This window comes from Phymastichus coffea, unplaced genomic scaffold, assembly GCF_024137745.1.
Source record: "Phymastichus coffea isolate CEN01 unplaced genomic scaffold, Cenicafe_Pcof_1.1 PCOF00043, whole genome shotgun sequence".
NCBI lineage: Eukaryota > Metazoa > Arthropoda > Insecta > Hymenoptera > Eulophidae > Phymastichus > Phymastichus coffea.
The window spans coordinates 169,490-192,266 of record NW_026706854.1 but is presented as its reverse complement, the minus strand read 5'-3'; the positions used below and the strand labels follow the sequence as shown (position 1 = coordinate 192,266).

Here is a 22,777-nt window from a genome sequence, read left to right as displayed (position 1 = left end):
CAAACATTCAACATTACATAAATTAGCATTATTTTAAAAATAGGCATTGCATAAAAAAGCATATAAAATTTGAATGATGCTTGCAGTCACACTTTACATTGATATGAAATCGTGATTACAAATGTTAAAAATGACTAGAAAGTAAAAGCAATAAGTACCAAAGGAAAAAGTCTGATAATTTGATTTGACTGCAATTCTTCGAAACATTCAAGTCATATATAAAAATGCTTAATCAACTTCTTCGATAGTTGGTCCACCAGCAGATTGTCCACCAGGAGCGCCACCTGGAGCACCACCTGGAGCACCACCTGGAGGTGCACCACCAGCTTGATACAATTTTGTAACAATAGGACTACAAATAGCTTCGAGTTCTTTTTGCTTGTGGGCAAACTCTTCTTTCTCCGCCAATTGATTAGCGTCGAGCCATGCGATGACCTCGTTACACTTGTTCAAGACGGCCTGTCGATCAGAGTCGCTAATTTTATCCTTGATTTTATCGTCTTCGACAGTGCTCTTCATATTAAAGCAGTATGATTCGAGAGCATTTTTCGCTGTGATTTTCTCGCGTTGCTGGTCATCCTCAGCTCTATACTTCTCAGCTTCATTGACCATTCTCTCAATGTCTTCCTTGGATAAACGACCTTTGTCATTCGTAATGGTAATCTTGTTCTCCTTACCAGTAGACTTCTCAATGGCAGAAACGTTGAGGATGCCATTGGCATCAATATCGAAAGTAACTTCGATCTGAGGTACCCCTCTAGGTGCCGGCGGAATGCCGGTTAACTCGAATTTACCAAGAAGGTTATTATCCTTGGTCATTGCTCGTTCGCCCTCGTAAACTTGAATCAACACTCCAGGCTGATTGTCCGAGTAAGTAGTGAAAGTTTGCGTCTGTTTGGTGGGTATGGTGGTATTACGCTTGATGAGAGTGGTCATCACACCACCGGCAGTCTCGATACCAAGCGATAACGGGGTTACGTCCAGAAGAAGCAAATCCTGTACCTCCTCGGACTTGTCGCCATGCAGAATGGCAGCTTGAACCGCAGCTCCATAGGCAACAGCCTCGTCAGGATTGATGGACTTGTTCAATTCTTTGCCGTTGAAAAAGTCCTGCAACAACTTCTGAATCTTCGGGATCCTAGTTGAACCACCAACCAAGACGATGCTATGAATCTGAGCTTTGTCCATTTTAGCATCGCGCAAAGCTTTCTCTACGGGTTCAAGAGTGCCTCGGAAAAGATCAGCGCAAAGCTCCTCAAATCTCGCTCTCGTGATTGATGTGTAAAAATCGATACCCTCAAACAGCGAGTCAATCTCAATGCTCGCCTGGGTGGACGAACTGAGGGTTCTCTTGGCACGTTCGCAAGCAGTACGCAGACGTCTGACTGCTCGTTTGTTGGTCGAGATGTCCTTCTTATACTTGCGGTTGAACTCTTGAATAAAATGATTCACCATACGATTATCGAAATCTTCACCACCAAGATGAGTGTCTCCAGCAGTAGATTTCACCTCGAAAATCCCATCTTCAATGGTGAGAATGGAGACGTCGAAGGTACCACCTCCGAGATCGAAGATCAATACATTTTTCTCGCCAGCGGTTTTCTTGTCGAGACCGTAAGCGATGGCAGCGGCTGTGGGTTCATTGATAATACGTAACACATTTAAACCCGAAATGGTACCGGCGTCCTTGGTCGCTTGACGCTGTGAGTCATTGAAATACGCCGGGACGGTGATAACGGCATTGGTAATAGTTTTACCGAGGTAAGCTTCGGCAATTTCCTTCATCTTGACAAGGACCATCGACGATACTTCCTCGGGGAAGAAGGTCTTATTTTCACCTTTGTACGAAACTTGAATTTTCGGCTTACCACCGTCGCTAATTACCGTAAACGGCCAGTGTTTCATATCACTCTGTACCGTTGCGTCATCGAAACGTCTACCAATCAAACGTTTAGCATCTGAAAAAAAAATCAACAAATTAATTATTGCAGTGAAAATTGGAGAAAATGCCAACAAATGGGCATTAGAGCACGATGCTTACCAAAAATAGTGTTGCTCGGGTTCATAGCAACCTGATTCTTGGCAGCGTCTCCGACAAGTCTCTCGGTGTCGGTGAACGCCACATAACTCGGGGTCGTTCTATTTCCTTGGTCGTTGGCGATTATTTCTACCTTACCGTGCTGAAATACACCGACGCACGAGTACGTGGTTCCTAGATCAATTCCAATTGCTGGTGCCTTAGTCATCGTTAATTCTATATACAAGAAAGTACAAGTTTTCAATTTTTAATTGCCACTCGAACAAAGAATGTGATCATTGTTCGTGTAGGACTAATAAGTGTGTGGTACTACGGTATCGTGACTCAGCTGGTTTAGTTACTTTACACAACGTCCACCGAATATTCTATATGATCGCTTTCACTTGACCTTGACGTACATGTGTAATTAAAATTAAAATTATGCACTTCAATTTCGTTTGCAATTGTAAGTTAAAGCTTGCCACTTCAATTTCATAATGTACAAAGAAAAACGTCAGCTTATTATTTAAATAGTTTTGGAGCAGAAGTAAGTTGACTTGGCGACTGAATTTCAAATGTTATTTAAATTCGTGGGTAAAAATAACTTGACAACTTCCAGCATTATGTTGCGGAATGAAAAACAAACGTAATTATCGTAAAAATTAAAAAAAAGTGTGTATTCTCCGACGATCTAATTTTTCTGAACGCCCTTGAACCGTCGATGAAACGCAACGTAACACAACGTAGAGATTCGATTTCTAACGCACACTACGAAATTAAATGAAAAACTCTTTCGGAAATAATTAACCTATTTAACTGTTATCCACTCACCTTAGTCAGTCTCTATAAAATCTTGCAAGTAAATATACGAAAAGTGCTCCTCGCTATGAGTTTGACTAACACACTGAATGCAACACACTTGGTGAGATCCGTCTAAGCTTTGTGAGGTGCGTCGCTTCCCGCGCGCTCTTTTAACATTTACGAATCGCATTCGAGAAGCTTCGAGTATGGCGCTGTCGGTCTCGCGCGAGTTTATCGAGAGAGAAGAAACGAGAAATATATATATCACAGCAGCAGAGCAAATCGAAGACACTGGAATCGTATTGTATAAACACACTCTCTACTGCAGGGTCAGTTTATTTTTAGAATTTAGCACCAATCAACGCCTTCTTTACCGGACCTATCGTGCCATTCTTGCTTACCGTGTGATCGATTCATTTTTTGATAGATAGCGAAATCTACTGGACGAGGAGGAGGCTAATGTTCTCGTTGTTTCGAGAATTTTAAAAGTCTTGTATAACGCTCTGAAATATTTTTATTTTTCTCACGTTTGATTTGTAATTTTCATATACAAATTGCGAAGGCTGTTCACGAGTACTTTTTTTTCTTTGTTGATTAATGTAGGAAAGGTTTTCCATTTTCTTGTTCATGAAACTTCGGTAGATTCCACAAAAAAAGTGATGATGTAATTTTCTTTTTATAGACTTCCAAATTTAAAGGGCGTTCAGAATGAAATATCACTTATTAACAACTACTTAGCAGACTAATAATCGATGTATATATAAAAAAAGCTCATTATTAAGCGTTTGACTTCCCAGATGAATGGACCTTTCAACCATAGTTGTCACAATATTGTGGATATCAGTTTTTTTGTTACTCTTTATCTATACTTTTATCTATATAGCTTCGATATTTTTCTTTTGTATAAAAAGGTTTGATACCTTTCTGTACTTTTTCTATTTTTGAACTTTTGTTTTGAGGAAAATAACTTTAATGATGCATCCCCATTACTATTGTTGCAAATAACGTGAAATAATATCACCATCTCGTCTACCCGAAAACTTCTATAAATACATTCATTATAAATAATAAATAAATCTGAAAAAACCAATTTGAATTTAACTGATAATTTTTGTTTGAAATAAAATTTTACCTATTTTATTAATATTAGGTGGCTCCATCAGGACGAACTTTACCACATTGAGGCACCATTGAAAGTTTCATAAAATTGCTATCTTTCTAACACTGAAACATTTATTAAAAATAGTTTTATATTTGTTTGCACATTCAAAAATGAAATATTTCACATTTAATAGTGAAAAAATATCTAAAGAAAATTTGTTTTAGATCAATATTTTCACGATTTTGTCTCTAAAATGTGACGATTCGTCATGTTTTTCTTCAATATCTTTTTTATTAGTTCGAGGATCAATACTTTTTTTGAGATACCAATTTAGTAGTTATACTGGACAAAATTAAGGTTTTTCGGAAAGTATCTGTCATTTATTATTAAAATTATTAGAGGAAATGGTGAACACGCAATGACCTATGTCACCGACGTATAACGACTCAACTTTGATAATTTATTTCTCTTTATTAAGGTCAATAACCTCCATTTACTTTTACGGAATTTATAAGCTCGTACCCAATACTATCTATATAAATATTTTTGTTCGATTATGCCGTAAAACAAAATTTGGTGGAGTCACCTTAAGGTTGTGAACTAAAGATTTGCCTTATCTTCGTCTTTCGAGAAAAATGTTTGGTTCTGGTAATGCTTCGGTCTTTAATTCAACTTGTTTACAAATAACTTTCCTCGAATATCCTCCTAAAAATTTTGCAATGTATATAAATTTATCATTAATTCATCATTATTATTGGTTACATACCTAACGTTTTATATATGAATGTACAGTAGAAACTTTTACTTAATGGTGCGATATGACGCAAAAGTAGTAAATTACTGCTGCCATCTGTAAATTATCAAAAATATACTGAGTATTTTTTATTTAAAATATTTTATCAATAAAATGAAAAAACCAACCTTTTTCTTAAAAAGTTTGATATTCTAGAAGCTTTTTTCTTCTAAATATCCAATCTTTGTTTAGCGAGACTCAAATAAGATTGTAGATAAATAGGTATTAAAATTAACTTTGAAATAAGGGCTATGATAGTTATAAGAATTATTTTTATACTCTTTCAAACGCATTCTGTGTCATTTTAAGTTATATAATAATTATAGTTTATGTTATAAACTAAGCAATGATAACAAAATATTTTCCTTACATTAACTTTGTAATTTGAAAAAAAAAATTCTCATAGTAAAATAATTATAATTGACTGGTATATAATCCATTGGTAATTAATCATTAAATATCAGAATTTTGAAAATGTCAAAGAGTTTTCCATTATTTGAGTCTCTCTTTTTTGGGTTTAAAAAGAACAAGATTCTGTATTTAACTTAAATCATTTTTTTTTTATGTATATTCCCGCATCTCTATAATTATTCAACCAATTTCAATAAGGATGATCTTATTTGAAAAGGTATGCTTCCAAGATGGTCCTGTTATATTCTTAACATGATTGCAGCAATGCTTTGTAAATAATTGAAAAAAATGAACTTGAAGTTGGTATTTTTTGGAAAAATGAATATTGCTCTTTAGGAAAATCAACAAGCCTCCTCAGTGCTTGATCTATGGGATACAAGTATGAGGTAAATCTGCAATCAATAAATATGTATGTTTATTTCTAATAAAATTATAAATTAAAAAATGAATACATCGAAAAGAATACCCAGTAGAATATAAAATCCGTTTCGCAATAGAAAAGTGTGAGCCTAATTTTTTAATTACACTGACCGTAATCAACGTAAGGACCAATTGTGCTCCTGAAATGGCCTGAAAATTATATATAAATTATACTTAATAAGCTAGATCGAGGTTATGAATCATTTGGTGTTAGTGAATTAGGTACATAAACGAAACTTTGTGTAGAGTAATGCACAGTAGTTAACGTTGCAACAAAACATGCACGATGATAAATCAATTAATGATAAATGCAGTAAAAACTTACCATGTTTGACATTGTATTAATTCTCATTTTCAAAGTCATGAATCAATTCATATTCAATTCATATCGACGACTTTCAACCAGCTACGACAAGCAGAAAGACATTCATAAATAAAAATACCCGAGTTACAACTTTACGAGGGAGTCATAATAGACTATAGCAGCTGTCTAGCCAAATAATATTGTATACAGTTTCCTAATATACCGAGCGAGTTATCTGCGCGGTAAATTTCAAAAATTGATCAAACTAGCCGTGTAAGAAATATCATGAAGTCAAATGAAAGTGTATTTTTTTAAATTTCTTCTTCGTTTGGAAAGGAACCCTTATTTAATAAACATATTTTAATACGAGAGCTTTTTTTTAAAAATCAAGATTTAATTGTGATTTGTCTTGGACAAAAGAGTTAATAAAACTACTATCAAAATGTTTATTACGAAAGTTTATTTCCGTACAATATTGGCAAGCATCATAAATTCGGCACAAATATAAATATCTGATCATATGGCATACAAAATTTAATAAAAAAAATGTACGAAGTTCAATAAAGTAAACTTTGCACCATTAAATTTTTGCTAATAGTGCATCTACTCAGTATCAAAAACATTAAAAAAAGAGAACAAAATAAAAATCTTGTATAAAAATCATAAAATAATTATCAAGTGCAGATTAGTTTTCAGCCTTGTAGACCCTGGTGCAAACAACGTCGTCAACTTTCATTACCTGAAACGAAGTAAACACATCGCATGAAGTAATATATCGATTGCAACTAACACTCACATGCGCAATAAGATATACTCACAGCCTTCATTTCCGTAGGGGTGAATTCACGTTCGATAACGGTGTCTTTGTCACCCTTCTGGATGTGAGTCATCTTGTTACCGTCGAGAGTGATGATACTCTTGACTTTGCGTCCATCAGGTGTTTCCTCATTGAATTCTTCGCCCAGCCTGAACTTGATTTCGGAGTTTTTAAAGGTGCTCTGAGTCTTCATCGTATATTCACCATCCTTCTCAGTCACTTCGACCACTGGGCTAACAGCCGCACCCATCTTACGAGTGACGAGGCCGACACCTACAAACATTATTTTTTCGATCAATTTCATTTCTTTCTTTTTCAATAAGTCACTTAATTTATGGTTTATATAGGTTCAATAAATAAATTACTTTTATCCAACAATTCATTACCATCTTTCATTTGATAAATGTATTTTTATGCGTTAAGTTCAATCAAAAATGTATTGTGTTCAGTAATAATAAACAATATTAAATTTTTTGCAGGAAAATAAAAATATATAACTGTATGTAGTCAAGTACACGTTTACTATTCACAGTTTTGAATTTCAACAACGCAAGAATCTCGTAACGGAAGGCCTATATCAATTTCAAAATGTTGCCACGTAAGTATTAAAAATGATAATACAGCTAAAAATAACCGCAAACAACTGCTATAAGAGACATATATTTTGATTCGACGTTGTCCATATGTAATGATAACGTTACAAATTTTGGCAAGCAAAAAGAATAGACTATTAATTGATTTCGTTTCGCATATGTAATCGAATGGCTCACCAATGGCTTTCATGTAGTCGTCAAAGTTTTCGCTGCTGACCAATTTGTACTGCTTTCCCAAAAAGTCAGCCATTATTACGAATTTTCGAAGGAGCTTGTAACTTTAAGAAACTCGAATAGAACTGACATACGTCGTTAGCCGGCACTGCGATTTATAAGGCGCCGCAATCTTATACTTATCGATCACTTCATGTCAACGAAAGTGAACTCTGATTCGCCAACGCACACACAAGCGCAAGGCTTTTTCGGAGTTTGAAAAAAAAAATGTGCAAGTGTTTGCCGAGGCAGACGATAAGACTCGAAGATAGCGGGCATGTGTGGAAGAGAGATATAGAATCGCAAAAATTCGAGGAGAGGGCGCAAAGTGACGTTCCTGGCGTCATTAAACAAGCACACAAACGCAGAGTCACGCTTGTATTTACGGACAGCACAAATTATCGAGTTCAAGGAAGATTAAATATAGGGAAGGAGGAGTTATTGCCCGTCCTGCCTCGTTTCCTGCGAAATTACCTATTGTCAAGACTCATTGTTTCATTTTTCGAGTAGCCAACTTTCTCTTGATATTCACGTTCGCTATTGCGAAACGTTATTTTAACAAAATCTCTTGCCATTTCGCAGAGTCTCAATGTCACTTTAGAAAAAGAATCCACGTGTCACTTCAGTCTATTTTTAATGCACGTTTCTCACCAACATGAATACTTAATTATTTAGCTATTGGTGCTTTTCCTAATAATGCATAATTGGTCAATCAAATAAGAATTTCGTTAGGGAATCGATCAATACTGTCTACCGGTATCGCGAAAGTTATAAGAATGCGGTATAGGCGTGTGCGCTGCCCCCCCCCTCCCCCTCTCCCCCCGCCTATCAATCTAATCGTCTCGGTCAAGATCTGATTTGACCTTCCGTTTGATAAGTTCATTGATGAATCGGATGGAAGTTCTTGAAAATTCGCAAAGAAATGCCGGTCAACGTTTCTCTCTCGGTTGCTTTTTTTTATTCAGGCGTACCCATGTCGAAACGGATTAACGTTCGATGAAAGATCGTAATGTTGACGCGATGAAAAAAAAATTGATAAAATCGAAAAGCCACGCTGTACAATATCCATTTGCAAGTCACATATTGGATTCGCCATCAATTAAGATTCAAGCGCGCGCACGGCCAATTTAGCGTGCAGCCGGCATACACGCGCGCGCACACGCAGACGCATGCGGTGAGAACGTCGAGTTTGAGTAAGTACATAATCACGCCGTGTCGGTACGTGTATACTCGAGAAACTGTTAAGCCGTAAGAACGAAATTACGTGCGCTCGTTCCGCGCGAGTTCAAAGGCCAACTGTAGTTTTAATCGCGTGTTCGTTTTACTTTTCTGCAGGTACGCGATTTTATATCTTGAGTGTTTTTTTTTTCTTTTTTCAAGTTGAACAGAGAGAATGCTCGCCACGATGATAAATTCAGGCATCTAAATTGGCTGACAATTGGTCTGTCTGGGCCGCTTGCATGCTGCGTACGTCAGTTCATTGCACTGCTAAATTAAAATTGATTCGATTAACCGTCGTTACCACGGATTTTTCATCCTTCTTCGAATTCCTTCTGTGCTATCTTTAGAATACGTCGCGTAATATCGACGAGATAAAAAAAAAACTATCATTATGCCACTTATATTGGAGGTGATACAAAACACGTACGTCAAGCGTGTCGAAAAACCGGTTTTCAAGTCACTCAATAGTACCCGTATTAAGCCAAGCAGCCAGAGTCTGTTCCATGATTACGCTGTCGCGAACATCGCATGTCATTAACTAGGCTACTCGCCATAACTTTTCAATTGATGTTCAAAAAAGAAAAAACAAACGGATGAAGGAGAGAGGGAGAGTGGCGAGACAGAAATTGCCAACGCAGATTGGTCCACACTGCGGCGGCGCAGATAGATCGTGCGAGAGCTCCTTCGCACGCCCTTCTATCCTCTATACGTGGAGAGACGGAGTAAAAAAATATATGTAGGATGGATAGAGGCGTACTTACCGAGTGCCTTCATGAGTTCGTCAAAGTTCTCGCTGGTGGCGAGTTTGTACTTCTTTCCAAGGAACTCGGGCATGTCGAAATTGTTCGAAGGTACGGTGTACTTGAACGGCAAAAGAAAAAGAATGGGCAGAAGTTTGCTAGCGCGTCACGCTGACGACTGAGCCGCAACACTGAAACGAGCGACCAGCGCACCGACAGCGGGGCTCGGCTTCGCTCTCCCCTACTCTTCCCTTCAAAACTATACGTGCCCCTCTATTCGCATATGCTCCCATGGTCGGCCGCCTGCTTATTCAGTCTATTTACTTTCATTAATGCCGGCTCCGAGACCAGAGTCGAGATGCATCCTCTCTTATCTGACCTTTCTCACCGGCTCACTAAAGCGTACGTGCATTCTGCCATTCAATTCCAATGTTTCTTTCTTTATTTTACTTTTATTACGAGTGAATGCCTCGCACTTGGATACAGGTGTATTATCGACGAAAGCAAAGATTTGCATGTCTTATCTGCACACACGTGTGTAGGCATCGAACGACATCTCGATTAAAAAGATGCGATTGGTCGAAAAGACTCCCGCGTTAGTTGGCAGAGGACCAATCGCAGCGATGCCGGCTTTTCCATTCAAATTCATGCCCCCATTCAGGTTCTCCAGAACGAATAATTGGGCACGATTGTAACGATTTAACTCGGCGCAAAAATTTTGATTTGTCCTAAATGAAATTATAAAAGATGAAAATTGCACATGCGGGCTATTCGCCGTCGGTCGCCGCCGCCTTTTGGCCTCTGATGAGTGCTGCTGGTGGTACCACTTTGCGACGATTTTTCAGTCGGAAATCTTTTTTAGCAGCCCATTGTCTGTGCGCGTAGTTTTCTAATGACTCTATATAAGTAACGCCCGCAAGGATATGTCGAGCAAAAAATTATTTAAGTATGATGAGTGCTCTGACTCAGCTCTATTGAGAGCAGTCGTAATGATTGATGATTTTTTTAAGTGTCATTTTCACCAAACTCTCAACATTACAAACATTATAAAGTATTATAGTAAAGAGGTTGCGCTGATGTGTAATCGGAAACATGAAAATTTCATTTTTATAGTATTCTATAAAAACTATGATTTACAAGCTTAAACAATAATTACACTACGTTCCTACATTTAAATTTTCTTATCATTACAAGCTCTATCTTAAAATAATGATAGTTCCACTTTATATTCTATTCTCCTTCAATTAAAATAATCGTTTTTTAGTCTTACACTGTAATTAACAGTTTTTTAAATATATTAAATCTTTATTGAAAGCTCAAGAAATCTTAATTATTTATATTTACTTTCTCAGTGTACATACTTATCGAACATGCCACAACAGAGACTTAACCTCAAAATAAGGTTTATCGAAGCAACGAAACATAATCTTTAATGCTGTAATTATAAGTAATTTTCACATGAATGGCAAATAATCAAATGAGAATCCTCATATTTTATTCATGAAATAAAAAAAGGCCAGCAATTTATAAATTTATAATTTACAATTATTACAAGGTTGAATTTGCCAATATTTCTCAGAGCTAAATTAAGCTTGAAGTGATATCTGTGAAACTATGATACCAAATCATAACTCGATCTAATCAAGTGAGAATAAGACTGTTGAAGGTACGAGTAATACAAAATTTAGTTTCTAATGAGTGATATAATGTGTATCTGCAATACGACACATTTATTGTTTTTTAATAAAAGTAATGAAAATAAAATAGAAAGATATAAGACATTAATTTGTTAAAAAAATTTAGATTCGATAACTGCAGATCAGAATATAAAAGGAGCAAAAGATACCTTTACTGACATTATCAACTCTTTCTCATACCAATAAACGGTAAAACTAAAGAGGAAGAACGAAAGTAAGTACTTTAATTCCCTGTCGAAAAAAATTTTATGCATAAAATTATAATAAATCGCATTCATCAGTTAGTAAAATTTGCTAACGGTTATTTACAATTTATAGCCGTTTATAAGCGTCAGATTTTGGATACGATTAGAATTATTTTCTGTTAAAAAACTGTCATTATTAAATAATAGTTTTTTTTTCAGTTACTAACGGTTATTAGCATTTTTATTCACCAAAACAAATTTATTTTGAGAAATAATAGATGCAAATACCAGTTATCACCAATTACCTATTAGAATAAACTATAAGTAACTATTATTTGCAGTTTTAAAATTGATTTAAAACTGTTCATAACTGCTATTAATAGAAAATTTTTTATCATAAAAAAGTGCGTTTCCAAAATTGTCTATAACTGTTAATAACTGTATATAATTATTACTGACAGAAAAATACTGTTAATAACCGTTATATGTGTTTAAAATCTGACATTTATAAACTATTTTGCGAATAAGTACAGCGTGTAACAATTTTACGTAAAAATTATTTCCAATAGAGTTGTAAGAATTGATAAGGTATTTTCATCGCGAAATATTTAGTTCTGTAAGCTACTGTAAAAGCATTTTTATAAACAGCGATCAGAATATAATAACGACTATCGGGTGATACCAAATCATATATATTTATAAATTAGTGATAACTACATCTGATAATCAAAATTCAATTGACGAAGCAACGATAACATCTACCAATGACGACCATATATGGGTGTTTCGAACATTGAGAAAAGAATTCACAAGATTAAAAAGGATGATAAAGATAGAATATTCTTTTCATTATTGATACTGTTTTCATCATGCAAAAGTTATATCAAAGAACAAAAAATTAGATATATGAATTCATATGCAACAAGCTATTCCACTTGTACTGAGAGACCATATAGGTAGAAATATTTGATTGTTTAATGACATTTATACGAGTATTACTATGTTGTAAGGATATAATTATTATTAAGCGACAAACGGAGAAATTCATTTTCAAAATCTGAGACTGTGTTTGCATATTATGATCTATGAGTAAAGTAATATTATAACACTAAGAGGAATACAATCAAAATTACTTTATAAATTATTATTTTTCCGCGCACGGAAAATGTGGTGCATCTAGTTTTCAAGCTGCAAATATATATAATTTTTCGATTGCACGTGGAATCGCTTACTTATCGGCCGAACACAATTTACTATTCCAACTTAAATTGATATAAAACCACGAGATGTCAGCTCTATCCTTACTGTTGCCCATCACGTGCTCTTGCTTTTACAAACATGTAAATTTTTTTCTGTAAAAAAATAAAATACTTATTATATGTAGTAGATCTTATTCTACAAAACTATGTCTAATAAAGAATATTAGCAAAAACAATTTTTAAAATAGTTAATTATATTGAAAACTCAATCTTTTTTGCTATAAAATGAAACAAATAGTACAAAAGAAAACAGTTCAGTTTACGATTGCCGACCTATGAAACAAGCAATAAGAAGCAAGTCTCTAAAATCTCTCAATCAAACCAACATCTACCTGAGATTCACGACAAAGTACAATGGAGTTTACAGTGAGTCGCCTCCCTGCGAAAAAGCTCTTAACGTTAGAAATGTTCGTTTGATTAAAATTTCGATTTAATAACCATTCAACTATACTTTGCGTTATATAGCTAATAAAACACTATTATACCATCAGACAGAAACATTAAAACTTTCATTTTAAACCCGCGATAAGTCATAAAAAAGAACTTGAATGTAATTCCTTTGCCTTTTGGTCATCGTGCAAAACGAGCCATGATAATAGCAAAAAAAACTTTTCATAAATAGATATGCAAAAAAGTATATGTTAGTTAAAATCATTCAATTAATAGCCACAGGTGTTTTACGCTTATCGTTTTCATTTTTCTTATCTCCTCGATATAAAATGTTGCCAATGAAAAAACGTCCACGCGTAAAATATCCAACACGAGTTAGATTCGAAAACTCAAAGAACTTGCAAATATTATTGGTTATTCCTGTAGACAACGAACATCCCATAAAAAATAAAATAATTATCTCGGCGTGAGATATTTCGTGAAATTAAGTGTAATGGAAAGTTTAAAGTTGGAAATCCAACGTAGTAAAGATTTAAAGATTTGTAAAAGGAAGTTAACCTACACATTTGCGACAAATAGATTCGCAGTTTTGGAAACTAATACTCTCGGCGAAGTGCGTACTTTCTACCTCGTTTTCAATTTGCGATTGACGAATTCCAAATCTTCATTGAGCTATTTGGAATCATCGCATTACTGCCGCTACATCTCTTCTTCAATTAGACTCATATAATATACAATATCAATCGACTTTCAACATTCGTAAGAACAGATTTATATAAAAGCAGAACGTGAATTCTTAATAACTTAGTCATTATTTAAATGTTCGTGTCTCTATTTTTCTTATTGTTCAAGAAACAAACCTTTTTCTTCAATATCCTTTCGCTGTCACACTTTTCTTTTTTTTTCTTTTTTAAATCTCAGTCCAATAACTTTACTTCTCGCTGTCATATGTTATAATATTTATTATTTATTTAAATGCATATTTTTCTAACAAGATATTTGTACGTAATGAATTCCTTATCTCACATCTTACCAGCGATATGCGTCTCTCGCGTTAGCTATAATTTTATTTCCGCTCGACAAGTTGCTTGCTAATTCGAGGTAGCTTCATGCAAATCAACTTCCAACTTACGAGCAATGTGTGCTAACTGTGGAAGCGATTATATCAAGACGTGCCATTTACTGCAAAGTTGTGCAGTGTAGTTCCGACAAACTTTTCACTATGTGTCTGTTTACTGTACCCACGATTATAAATTTGTAAGAGCATTACAGTCTAATTTCTTCTATTAAAAGAAATTTCAATTTTTTTCTTCAAATTTTATAAATAAAAATACTAATAATAATAATAATAATAATAATAATAATAATAATAATAATAATAATAATAATAATAATAATAATAATAATAATAATAATAATAATAATTTATTGATCAGATACAAATTCGCAGGTATAAGTGTTTTCCGGAACTTTTATATCGCGATTCAATTTAAAAAAATTTCACATTTAACTTCGGCAATGCGACTTTCATACTATTTAATTCAATTTGTATCAAATTTTTGCTACGTTCATATATAAATTCTCTTTATTACTTCTACATTCAATGTACCAATAATTGAATACTCAGTATTGTTCGACGAATATTCTAGGGTACCATGATTGCATAAATTTGAAAAATATGGATTCAGAAATCATGTTAGGCAATCGATAACAACGTAATGAATTAGCTATTTGTCTTATGTCATTGTATTTCTGAAGTTCAATGCCTGAAAACCTATTGTGGACCTTAGGACGAACAAATGCGTATTCCTAAAAAATTTCACCTTCTAACTCTGCAGTTACAAATGAATTCTCTTGAAAACAGCACAAAAGTCCACGAAAAACTGATACAGCCTACATAACTCAAGTCCCTGATATATAATACTTCATTATACGTAGGGGCACCAGAAGCCACGACGACAGGTAAGCTCAGCTTACAGCTATTAGCCCTTAGTAGTCAGTTAAAGGAACACGAGCATCTGAAATATGCAGGAGGTGTATCTACTCGCATACCACGTGCGCGCTTCGGTTGATAAATATAGTAGGGAGCAAGAGTTCTCTCAATGGATCCCAAGAGTTGACCGTACGAAAGAGCCAGGCTACCTTTTGTTCGCGCGCTATCGGTAGCTGTCGCGTGTACACGAAGGTGCGCGCGCAAATATGCAGCGCGAGCCGAGGGACGAGCGATCATTTACCCATCCAATGACTTTTCACTCGTTATCGGTTGGGGAAAAGACGGAAGAGGGCACCAGAGCGCAAACAGAAGAGACAGGCACACGACCGCGAGCCCGCGGCTTTTGTCTATTTTCGTTACAGCGACGCGGCTATGGAAAGAGTATCGGATGTTTACATTGTCGAGAGTAGGCGTGCACAGATGCACGAGTACAGATACCTAATTAGACAACTGTGAACGTTTACCCGTCAATATTGGTAATCGGCTGATAATTATCCCCGCATCAATGCTCCATAAGCTATCGAGTTTCCAATTTCGCCATTAGCACCGCCACTGCAAAATTAATAATGCCTCGTCGTCGTGCAGCGTGACCGGTAATCAATGTATCGTTACGTGTAGACAGTGAAATGCCTCAATTATTTAACAATTAATATACCACACTTTTCCAGCTGCGCGAATAGAACATGACAAGTTAGCGACCAAAGTGCAAACGGGTACATGTCGATGGCACCAACGTGCGAGCTTACGGCTTACGCGCACTTCAGCCTTATTAAATGACATCATTTATTTGCGCTGACATAATTTTATTGTCGTCTCACCACTATGCTATTGTTTGTCATTCGCAGGCGTAAATTTTCTGCCCGCCGCGTGTAGAGCGCATGTTTTTAGAACCACCGGGAAATTCGGATTCCGAGAGCAAACTTTTCGACGGTTGATTAAAACGATGTTTACTACGTCCAAATAGGAACAACATGCCGAAAGTTTGTCTCACGGTATTGCGATTCAGTTCAAATTTATTTCGCAGCTTTTTCGTTATTACAATGTTGCAAAACAAACGTAACTAATTGTGGCTTAGTTTTTGGAAAGAGAATGTTGCATTGGTTCGACGATGTTGTGCATTTTTCAGTCTCATATAACTTGAACTGTTTAAAATACTTCACGTGCACTTGCACACGTTAACTACGGCTATGTTCATCTTGTCCAGAATAGTTTAACGAATATTTCTGAAATTCGTCAACGAGTTCAAAATTTCAAAGTAGCCTTTTCGTAGTCACTTTTCTAATCAAATTTTTATGACTTACTCGGGCATTTTATTCGTTATATCAAAAAAATTCTATAAAATCATTTGTCACATTGCACGAAGTAACATTTGTCAAAGGTAAGACGAATAGTAAACTGCGAGGTCTTTTGCAGAATCACTCGGCGGAGATGTACAGCCAGTACAGGTGCCAATACAATCAAGGTTACTTTCTTTTTGGTTTCCCGCGAGTTCACTAACCGAGTTACGAGATCTCTTTCTCTCTCTTTCTCTTTCTCCAAGTCAAGTTATGAAGTGCGAGAGAAAGAAGCTACGACTCGAGAGCATTTTTCTCTCCAAGATAAATTGAAGGTCCTTACTTTTCTAACAGATCTTTCTTACTCTCTCTCTCTCTCTCTCTCTCTCTCTTTCTCTCTCGAAAACTCTTCTTCTCTTTTTTCGGGAAAAACAAACTCGCTGACAAAGAGCGCAGGAAAGTGAACAGGACGAGAAATTTTTCCCGGTTAAGTTGCCGACACCGCAAGTAAGGATCAACTAAAGCAGCGCCAAGTTTGAGAGAAGATCGTAGGTTTGTAGACAGCACATGTAGCTCCTACATATGGGCTAAGTTTAGATTGCACGTCAAATGAATTTTTTATGCTTTCCACATCTTTTAATCATATTACGCCCGCTACTACGCTCTCGTGTTCAATTTAAAAAGTTGTAGGGAAATCGACCTTGCCAAATAACTGATAAACATGGTCAGACAATTAAAAGCAAAACTCGAATGTTAATTAAATTCTGCTTATCAATTAAAGCGACCGCGTTAAATACAAACGTGCGATGAAGTTTCTTACTGTCAACGAGATTATCTTTTTTGTCGTTTGGAGATTAGTCACTCCCGGCGTAAAGCAGGCGCAACTTCACGCATGCATTTCATCCGAAACATTTATAGCTGAACTTTTGCCTGTCTATACGCGAGATTGCGACCCACATACGTTGAAACTCGAAAAAAAAAGAATGCATACCTTATGATGAAAACAACAATTTTCACTTACTCTTTCTTTCTCACACACACATAAAACACACGCTATATAAATATCACAACGGAGCTGCCACACAGTTTAATCTTTGGACAGACCTTGATGATTGCCGTGCATGACTGCTACCGCGCATCCCATTGAAAGTTACCCTCGAGATTATGAGTAGTGGGCTGCATGTCGCCGACAGCTCTCGAGAGGATAACATGTGCAACTAGTGGCGTTGATTGTAAACGTGTAATTAAGACCAACGAGATATACGTAAACACTGATTTTTAAATTACAGGAAATTTGAATCACAAATAAGTAAGACTTTTTTTTCGAGAATCCCCCTGTGCTTTTGTCTTTAATCAAGGTGCGAAATACGTTTGCGCGTCGAGAAGATGAATGCTACAACGCTTTGTCTTTCTCTGTGCCGTTGCTTTGTTTATCAACTGCGCCGCTAGAAAATCCACGGCTGCTTTAGTCCTCACGGGAAAAGATAAAACGACAGAAAGGAAAGAAATGTCAAACGAAATTTTCCAAGGCTTAATTGGCTGTTTACGTGCCATTCTGAAGTGATTGGATCAAGTTGCGAAATACGCACATATTGAAAGCCACATTAAAATGACTTTTGAAGTCGATGCATTTGTGCCATTCTGTTATAGTTTAATGATTTAACTGTTCGAAATATTCGATACCTTCAGTCCATACGGTAGCAAACGAGAAATATGCAAAAATCTACAAAATAAAGTAAAAAGAAAAAATGATATACATTACTTGAAACTCCGAAATGCAATAATTTAGTTAATATAATCTTTTATTTCACCATTGTGAAATACCACACATGCGTGGGTGAAGTTCCGCCATTCTGATATATTAGTTTACTACACTATACATGCCAATTATTTCGGTATGTTATGAAATATACTCCGGTAGTTTCAAACTATTTCTACTAACAAAATGAAATATCCGTTTACATTTGGCGTCTACAAACCAAAAAATTTATATTGAAGTTTAGAGCGTCAACAAATTAATCTCACTGTTAGTGTAGTTTTGAAATATTGTAGAACAAAGAATGAAGAAATAAAAGAAAAATTGTCACCTTTAAATTGAATAAAACCACTGAAAGTAACGATCCACTGGCCAGAAGAGTCAAAACAAGTTCTAAATTCGGCTGGCAACATTCGAGAAATCGACTTCACAACCACCAATGTCAACAAATGCAAATTGCAAAATTACTATCTATATAGAAAAAGCAACATGAACAAAAGAAATCTTTATATATAGTAATATTTTTTTTCAGTCACATCTCGAATATAATGCGAGGTGTATGCACAGAGGTTGCGCGTGCGCCTCGTTCCGTAGTAGAGAGGATCTGTGGCGCGCAGCATCCGGCGTACTCTCAGTTTGCGACTTGAACCGATCGCGCACAGGTCTATTTGACGCGACGTTCTGACTGCCAGTGCTGAATCTCAATCCATCCGAAATAAAAAAATAAAATAAAAGGAAAATCAAATCGAATAAAGAGGCAGTCACGCGTGAATAAATTAGCGTGGTGTGTTGTTGGCCCCAAAGGAGCCGGATGCTCGCGCTCGAGAGACGACGCCGAAGACGCTGCCGCCAAGTTGGAGGGCAAAATATTCGGAGCCGTCAACAAGTTCCTCGCTGCATCTCCGCTGGTTAACAAGGTCAAGCTGCTCATGGTAAGTCGCGCGTTTACTTAACTTTTTTTTTATTGATAGTACGGAATGCTATACAAAACGGAAAATCAGTGTTGGTTGGAAATGCTAAACGTGACAAGATTCAACGATTGATTCCCGAAACTGAAGCTTAAATTCAAAACATTCGTTACACGGGATCAACTTTTACTGTTTCGTTTGGAAAAAAAGTGCGCACAAGCGTATGTAATCCTCGAAAGCTCTGCGCGATCCCTGTGCACACTCGTCGTCTGTCTTTGTATAATTTCAAGTTTCTAGCGTATTTGAGGAATTTAATTAAAACATGCAACCTTTCGCAACGATTAAGCAAGCATTAAAAAGCAATGATAAAAGATCACCTACGTAAGTTCACGCTAATGTCAATATTGAAAATAGAAAGCGTTTTGTCTTGTTAGCGTATGGAGAGGATTATATCGATAACGACGTGCGCTACGACGACTCTGAGTTCAGTCACGAGGTTTACCGATGTGTTCCCGATGAATTTTAATTGTTTCGTGTATCCTGAATACTGATGAACTATTTGAAGCAGCTATGGATAACTTTGTCAAAGAGCTAAAATTACACTTGCAGGTAAAATCAAACGTTAGTTCGATCGATAAATTTAACCACTCTGACTTTTAATTTTATTCGAAGTACTATGTTTATCATTTTATTATTTTCGTACGATGAACTTGTCAATTTTGAAAACTAAATTTTTATATCAGGAGAACTGTTTTGAATTAAAGCAATCATTGTACCATTGTTGATTAGTAGATTCAAACAACTAATTTAACGTGATTCTTTTAGGTACAAAACTTTTTGAATAGATTTCGCTGAACAATACGTTTCATTTTAAATGAGAACAGAATAACATTCCATTCTACATAAAATTAGAGTAATGAAGATTTGAAATCGCACTCTATTTTCGCAATGGCGTCGTTCGCGTTTGAATACAATTCAAAAATACAAGTATTAATTTTGGATTATAATATGAAGTTTCTCAATGTAATTTGCGAAAACAATAATTAACATCAGAATTTGAAACGAAGAGATTTCCAAATGAAGAATTCTCAAATGATTATTGAAACAGTCTAACACAATGCGAATTAATGGGTAATTAGTTAGCTGCTCAAGTCGTTGCGCATAGTTCGAGAATATATAATAATCTCCCACATTATTCCCGAAAGGGTCAACAAAGTCGCCACGTTGAAGGCAGACTAATTTCCGCGAATATGGACTTGTTATTACACAAAACTCATTCCACAGAAAGAATACGAATGTGAATGTATGCGTGTGCCTCCCCTGAAAAAGAAACCAAGTTGGCGCTCACGTTTAAAATAGTCAGAGGTGCTTTTGTGCGCGAGCGCTTGTCCAAAAATCCTCTTTGTACGGCCTACTTTAATGCCATGTGTTCACACGATGAGTAATTGCTTGTGATCATTCGCAGCTGTTTGTACAGCATTACGTGACGCGTAGCAGACAAAGACTTTCAGGAATTACGCTGCCCGAGTTTATCTCTCTCGTCTTTCCAGAAAAACCACTTGAATATATTTTTCGTGTTGGTCGATATACGCATAAACTCGCCTATTGTAAATGTATCAAGATGAAAATGTTTATTGCTGTTGCTTTTACGAGCTACGCACGTGCCAAATCCTCGAACGTGATGCTCTCTCTCTCTCTCTCTCTCTCTCTCTCTGCCAGTGAAAATGAATGGGTTTAGGCAGGCCTTGCACCTAAATGAAGATGAAAATATATATCAATTTTAGTAGAAGCGTTCGGGAAATTGCTGAGATAAAATCTAAATTATAATCTTTTAATATAACTAATAACTACATTTAGTACTTTTTTAATAACAAATATATGTTTCGATTTCGTTGCGATTTCTTGTAAAATTCATTTCGACATTCCCGAACTAACAATAAATTGAAAATATATTATCTCTTCGTACATAGCACTTCGAATAAATGATTATGGAAATAGAGTTTTCGCTAACGAAATACAGAGCAAAACTTTTATTTCGCTGTATCGGATTAATTAAAATACTTTGCGTCAAAATTATAATAAAATGTTCGTCGGGAATGCACCGGTATGTACAAGAAAAAATATAAAAATTTATCAAGAGACCGAATTAAATTGATTTTCATTAATTTTGTAATTCATAATACAAACTAAAATAAATAATCATATCAAGGAATACTAACATTGAGTTCAACGGTTGTGAACGTCCAAGCAAATGCAATAATAATATTCGACTACGATATTTTCGCTCATCCGATTTTCGGTTTTACAATCTTAGTTTTCATTCCTTGTTTTAATTCTAGAAAAGCCGTTAATTCAATTTGGAGTAAAAAATACATTTTATCGTTTATTTATGATCTCTAAACGACAAAAAAAATAATTTTTATATGAAAATAGAAATATCGAAGTGATTGGCCAGTTATAATTCCTATAGATATTGACAGTTCGGTCGTTCTATTATTTACTAGACGTAGATCTATCACCCAACTCTTGATTACTGTCTGTAGTGTAAACTACAGGTAGTAATTGCTCTTTTTTTTGCTTCCCTTCCGAGGAGCTGAATCTCAGAAGAATTATTTTGTTTCCAATGAATGAAAACGAAAGCATCCCTACGGGTCAATTACTCAATTGAAAAGGATAGAAGAAAGCTAATGAATGACAGTTTTTCGAGTGGACGACAAAAAATATCATTTTGCCAAGATGCTCTCGTGATTGAGCAATTTTCAGGCATAAGCAAGAGGAGAGTGCTTCTCGAAGCTCGAAATGTCAGCCCCAGATGTTTTACGGGCGCACATAAAAGCCTTATGTACTAAAGATTACGAGGATTCTCACTGTTATTAAACGAATATTCAAACATGGTTGAGTTGACGTTTCGAATTAAGGGATCATATTATATTATCATACTCCAACACTGAGGCTTATCGTGAACTAAGCGAATTCCACTGCGAAGGTATTCACAATTTTCCAAATAATCTTATGAAAACAACGGAAAGCCATTGTTTCAATGATGTACAATGTAAATTCGTATGATCCCCCGTTACAACAATCTTCAACTGCATCAGCATTGAGACTTTCCCGAGAATCGCTTTTTTCCTTCTACTAGCTTGTTATTTTTCATTATATTCCGCCTTGATACTCCGTTGTTGAAATACACTTCTGGTCTTTTGATTCGATAAAAATGTCCGCTCGACAAGGCAAGAAAGAATTTCGCGCTTTCGCGAGTATCTCGCGATACGTGAGATCCCGAGAATGTTGCACGATATTTCACCGATTAATAATAAACAAACGCCTGAGATTCCGCGCTCTATTCGTTCGCCCGCGATTGAGAATGTTTCGCTCGCCGCGCACACATCGTGTCGCCTACAATTTTCCACATCGAGTCTCTGGCTTGCATTTCCTCGAAGTCGAATTAAATAAAGTGCACACCGCCACCCGTCTCTATCTCACTAGCTTTTCGCGCATCCAACTTTCGCACGCGTATCTTAACGCGCGCGAGTTCGATTGCGTGAGCGTGCCCGAACACTTCGTTCTGATGAAGGCTGGTGCGCATTGTGCTGCAAAAGTTAGATGTGTTTTCTTTGGAAGCATTGCTGATGTATAGCGAAAGTCTATATAACAGCGCCAGTACGAGTTGCGTGCCGAGAGTCTATTGTAAGTATCATTTCTCCAAGTGAGAAATATGGTTCTAATTTTTCTTTGACGGAGCTTTTAAAAATGATAGGTAAATATGCGTTATATGTATTCGTATATGTTTGTATTATTAGCATGGTTAGAAGTCGTTGTCGTACGTAGACGTCGATCCGTGGATATTTAATTGTCATTGAAGTTCAAAGTTACATCAATGGAA

At 35.9% G+C, this 22,777-nt stretch overlaps 2 protein-coding genes and 1 long non-coding RNA gene across 4 annotated transcripts; all 3 read right to left on the bottom strand.

Annotated features, from left to right (window-relative positions):
* Positions 1–20: 20 nt before the first annotated feature.
* On the bottom strand, positions 21–3,042 carry LOC131664335 (heat shock 70 kDa protein cognate 4). The gene is made up of 3 exons (XM_058935340.1): positions 2,849–3,042; positions 2,042–2,254; positions 21–1,958 (listed from the first exon to the last, which is right to left on the bottom strand). The coding sequence occupies exons 2-3, from the start codon at positions 2,244–2,246 to the stop codon at positions 229–231; spliced, it is 1,935 nt and encodes a 644-aa protein (XP_058791323.1). The 5' UTR covers positions 2,247–2,254; positions 2,849–3,042; the 3' UTR covers positions 21–228.
* A 1,109-nt stretch (positions 3,043–4,151) lies between these two features.
* Positions 4,152–6,009, bottom strand: LOC131664338 (uncharacterized). Its single transcript, XR_009301933.1, has 5 exons — positions 5,870–6,009; positions 5,591–5,694; positions 4,842–5,516; positions 4,687–4,770; positions 4,152–4,625 (listed from the first exon to the last, which is right to left on the bottom strand). It is a non-coding gene; the product is annotated as an uncharacterized LOC131664338 (long non-coding RNA).
* Positions 6,010–6,276: 267 nt separating this feature from the next.
* LOC131664337 (fatty acid-binding protein, muscle) lies at positions 6,277–9,616 on the bottom strand. Of its 2 annotated transcripts, none has more exons than XM_058935343.1 (3): positions 9,454–9,616; positions 6,667–6,938; positions 6,277–6,587 (listed from the first exon to the last, which is right to left on the bottom strand). In XM_058935343.1, exons 1-3 carry the CDS (start codon positions 9,524–9,526, stop codon positions 6,534–6,536), a joined length of 399 nt encoding a protein of 132 aa, XP_058791326.1. In that variant the 5' UTR covers positions 9,527–9,616; the 3' UTR covers positions 6,277–6,533. The 2 variants fall into 2 exon arrangements, with proteins under 2 accessions (XP_058791326.1, XP_058791327.1); XM_058935344.1 differs by lacking the exon at positions 9,454–9,616 and adding an exon at positions 7,436–7,591.
* Between the last annotated feature and the right edge of the window lie 13,161 nt (positions 9,617–22,777).

Bases quoted from the DNA above. Each gene is read 5' to 3' on its own strand.
- LOC131664335 (XM_058935340.1), bottom strand. From the start codon at position 2,246: ATGACTAAGGCACCAGCAATTGGAATTGATCTAGGAACCACGTACTCG. The intron at 1,959-2,041 runs GTAAGCATCGTG...TTTTTTTTTCAG, and splicing joins CCCGAGCAACACTATTTTTG to ATGCTAAACGTTTGATTGGT.
- LOC131664337 (XM_058935343.1), bottom strand. From the start codon at position 9,526: ATGCCCGAGTTCCTTGGAAAGAAGTACAAACTCGCCACCAGCGAGAAC. The intron at 6,939-9,453 runs GTAAGTACGCCT...TAATGTTTGTAG, and splicing joins CGAACTCATGAAGGCACTCG to GTGTCGGCCTCGTCACTCGT. The intron at 6,588-6,666 runs GTGAGTATATCT...ACTTCGTTTCAG, and splicing joins CCCCTACGGAAATGAAGGCT to GTAATGAAAGTTGACGACGT.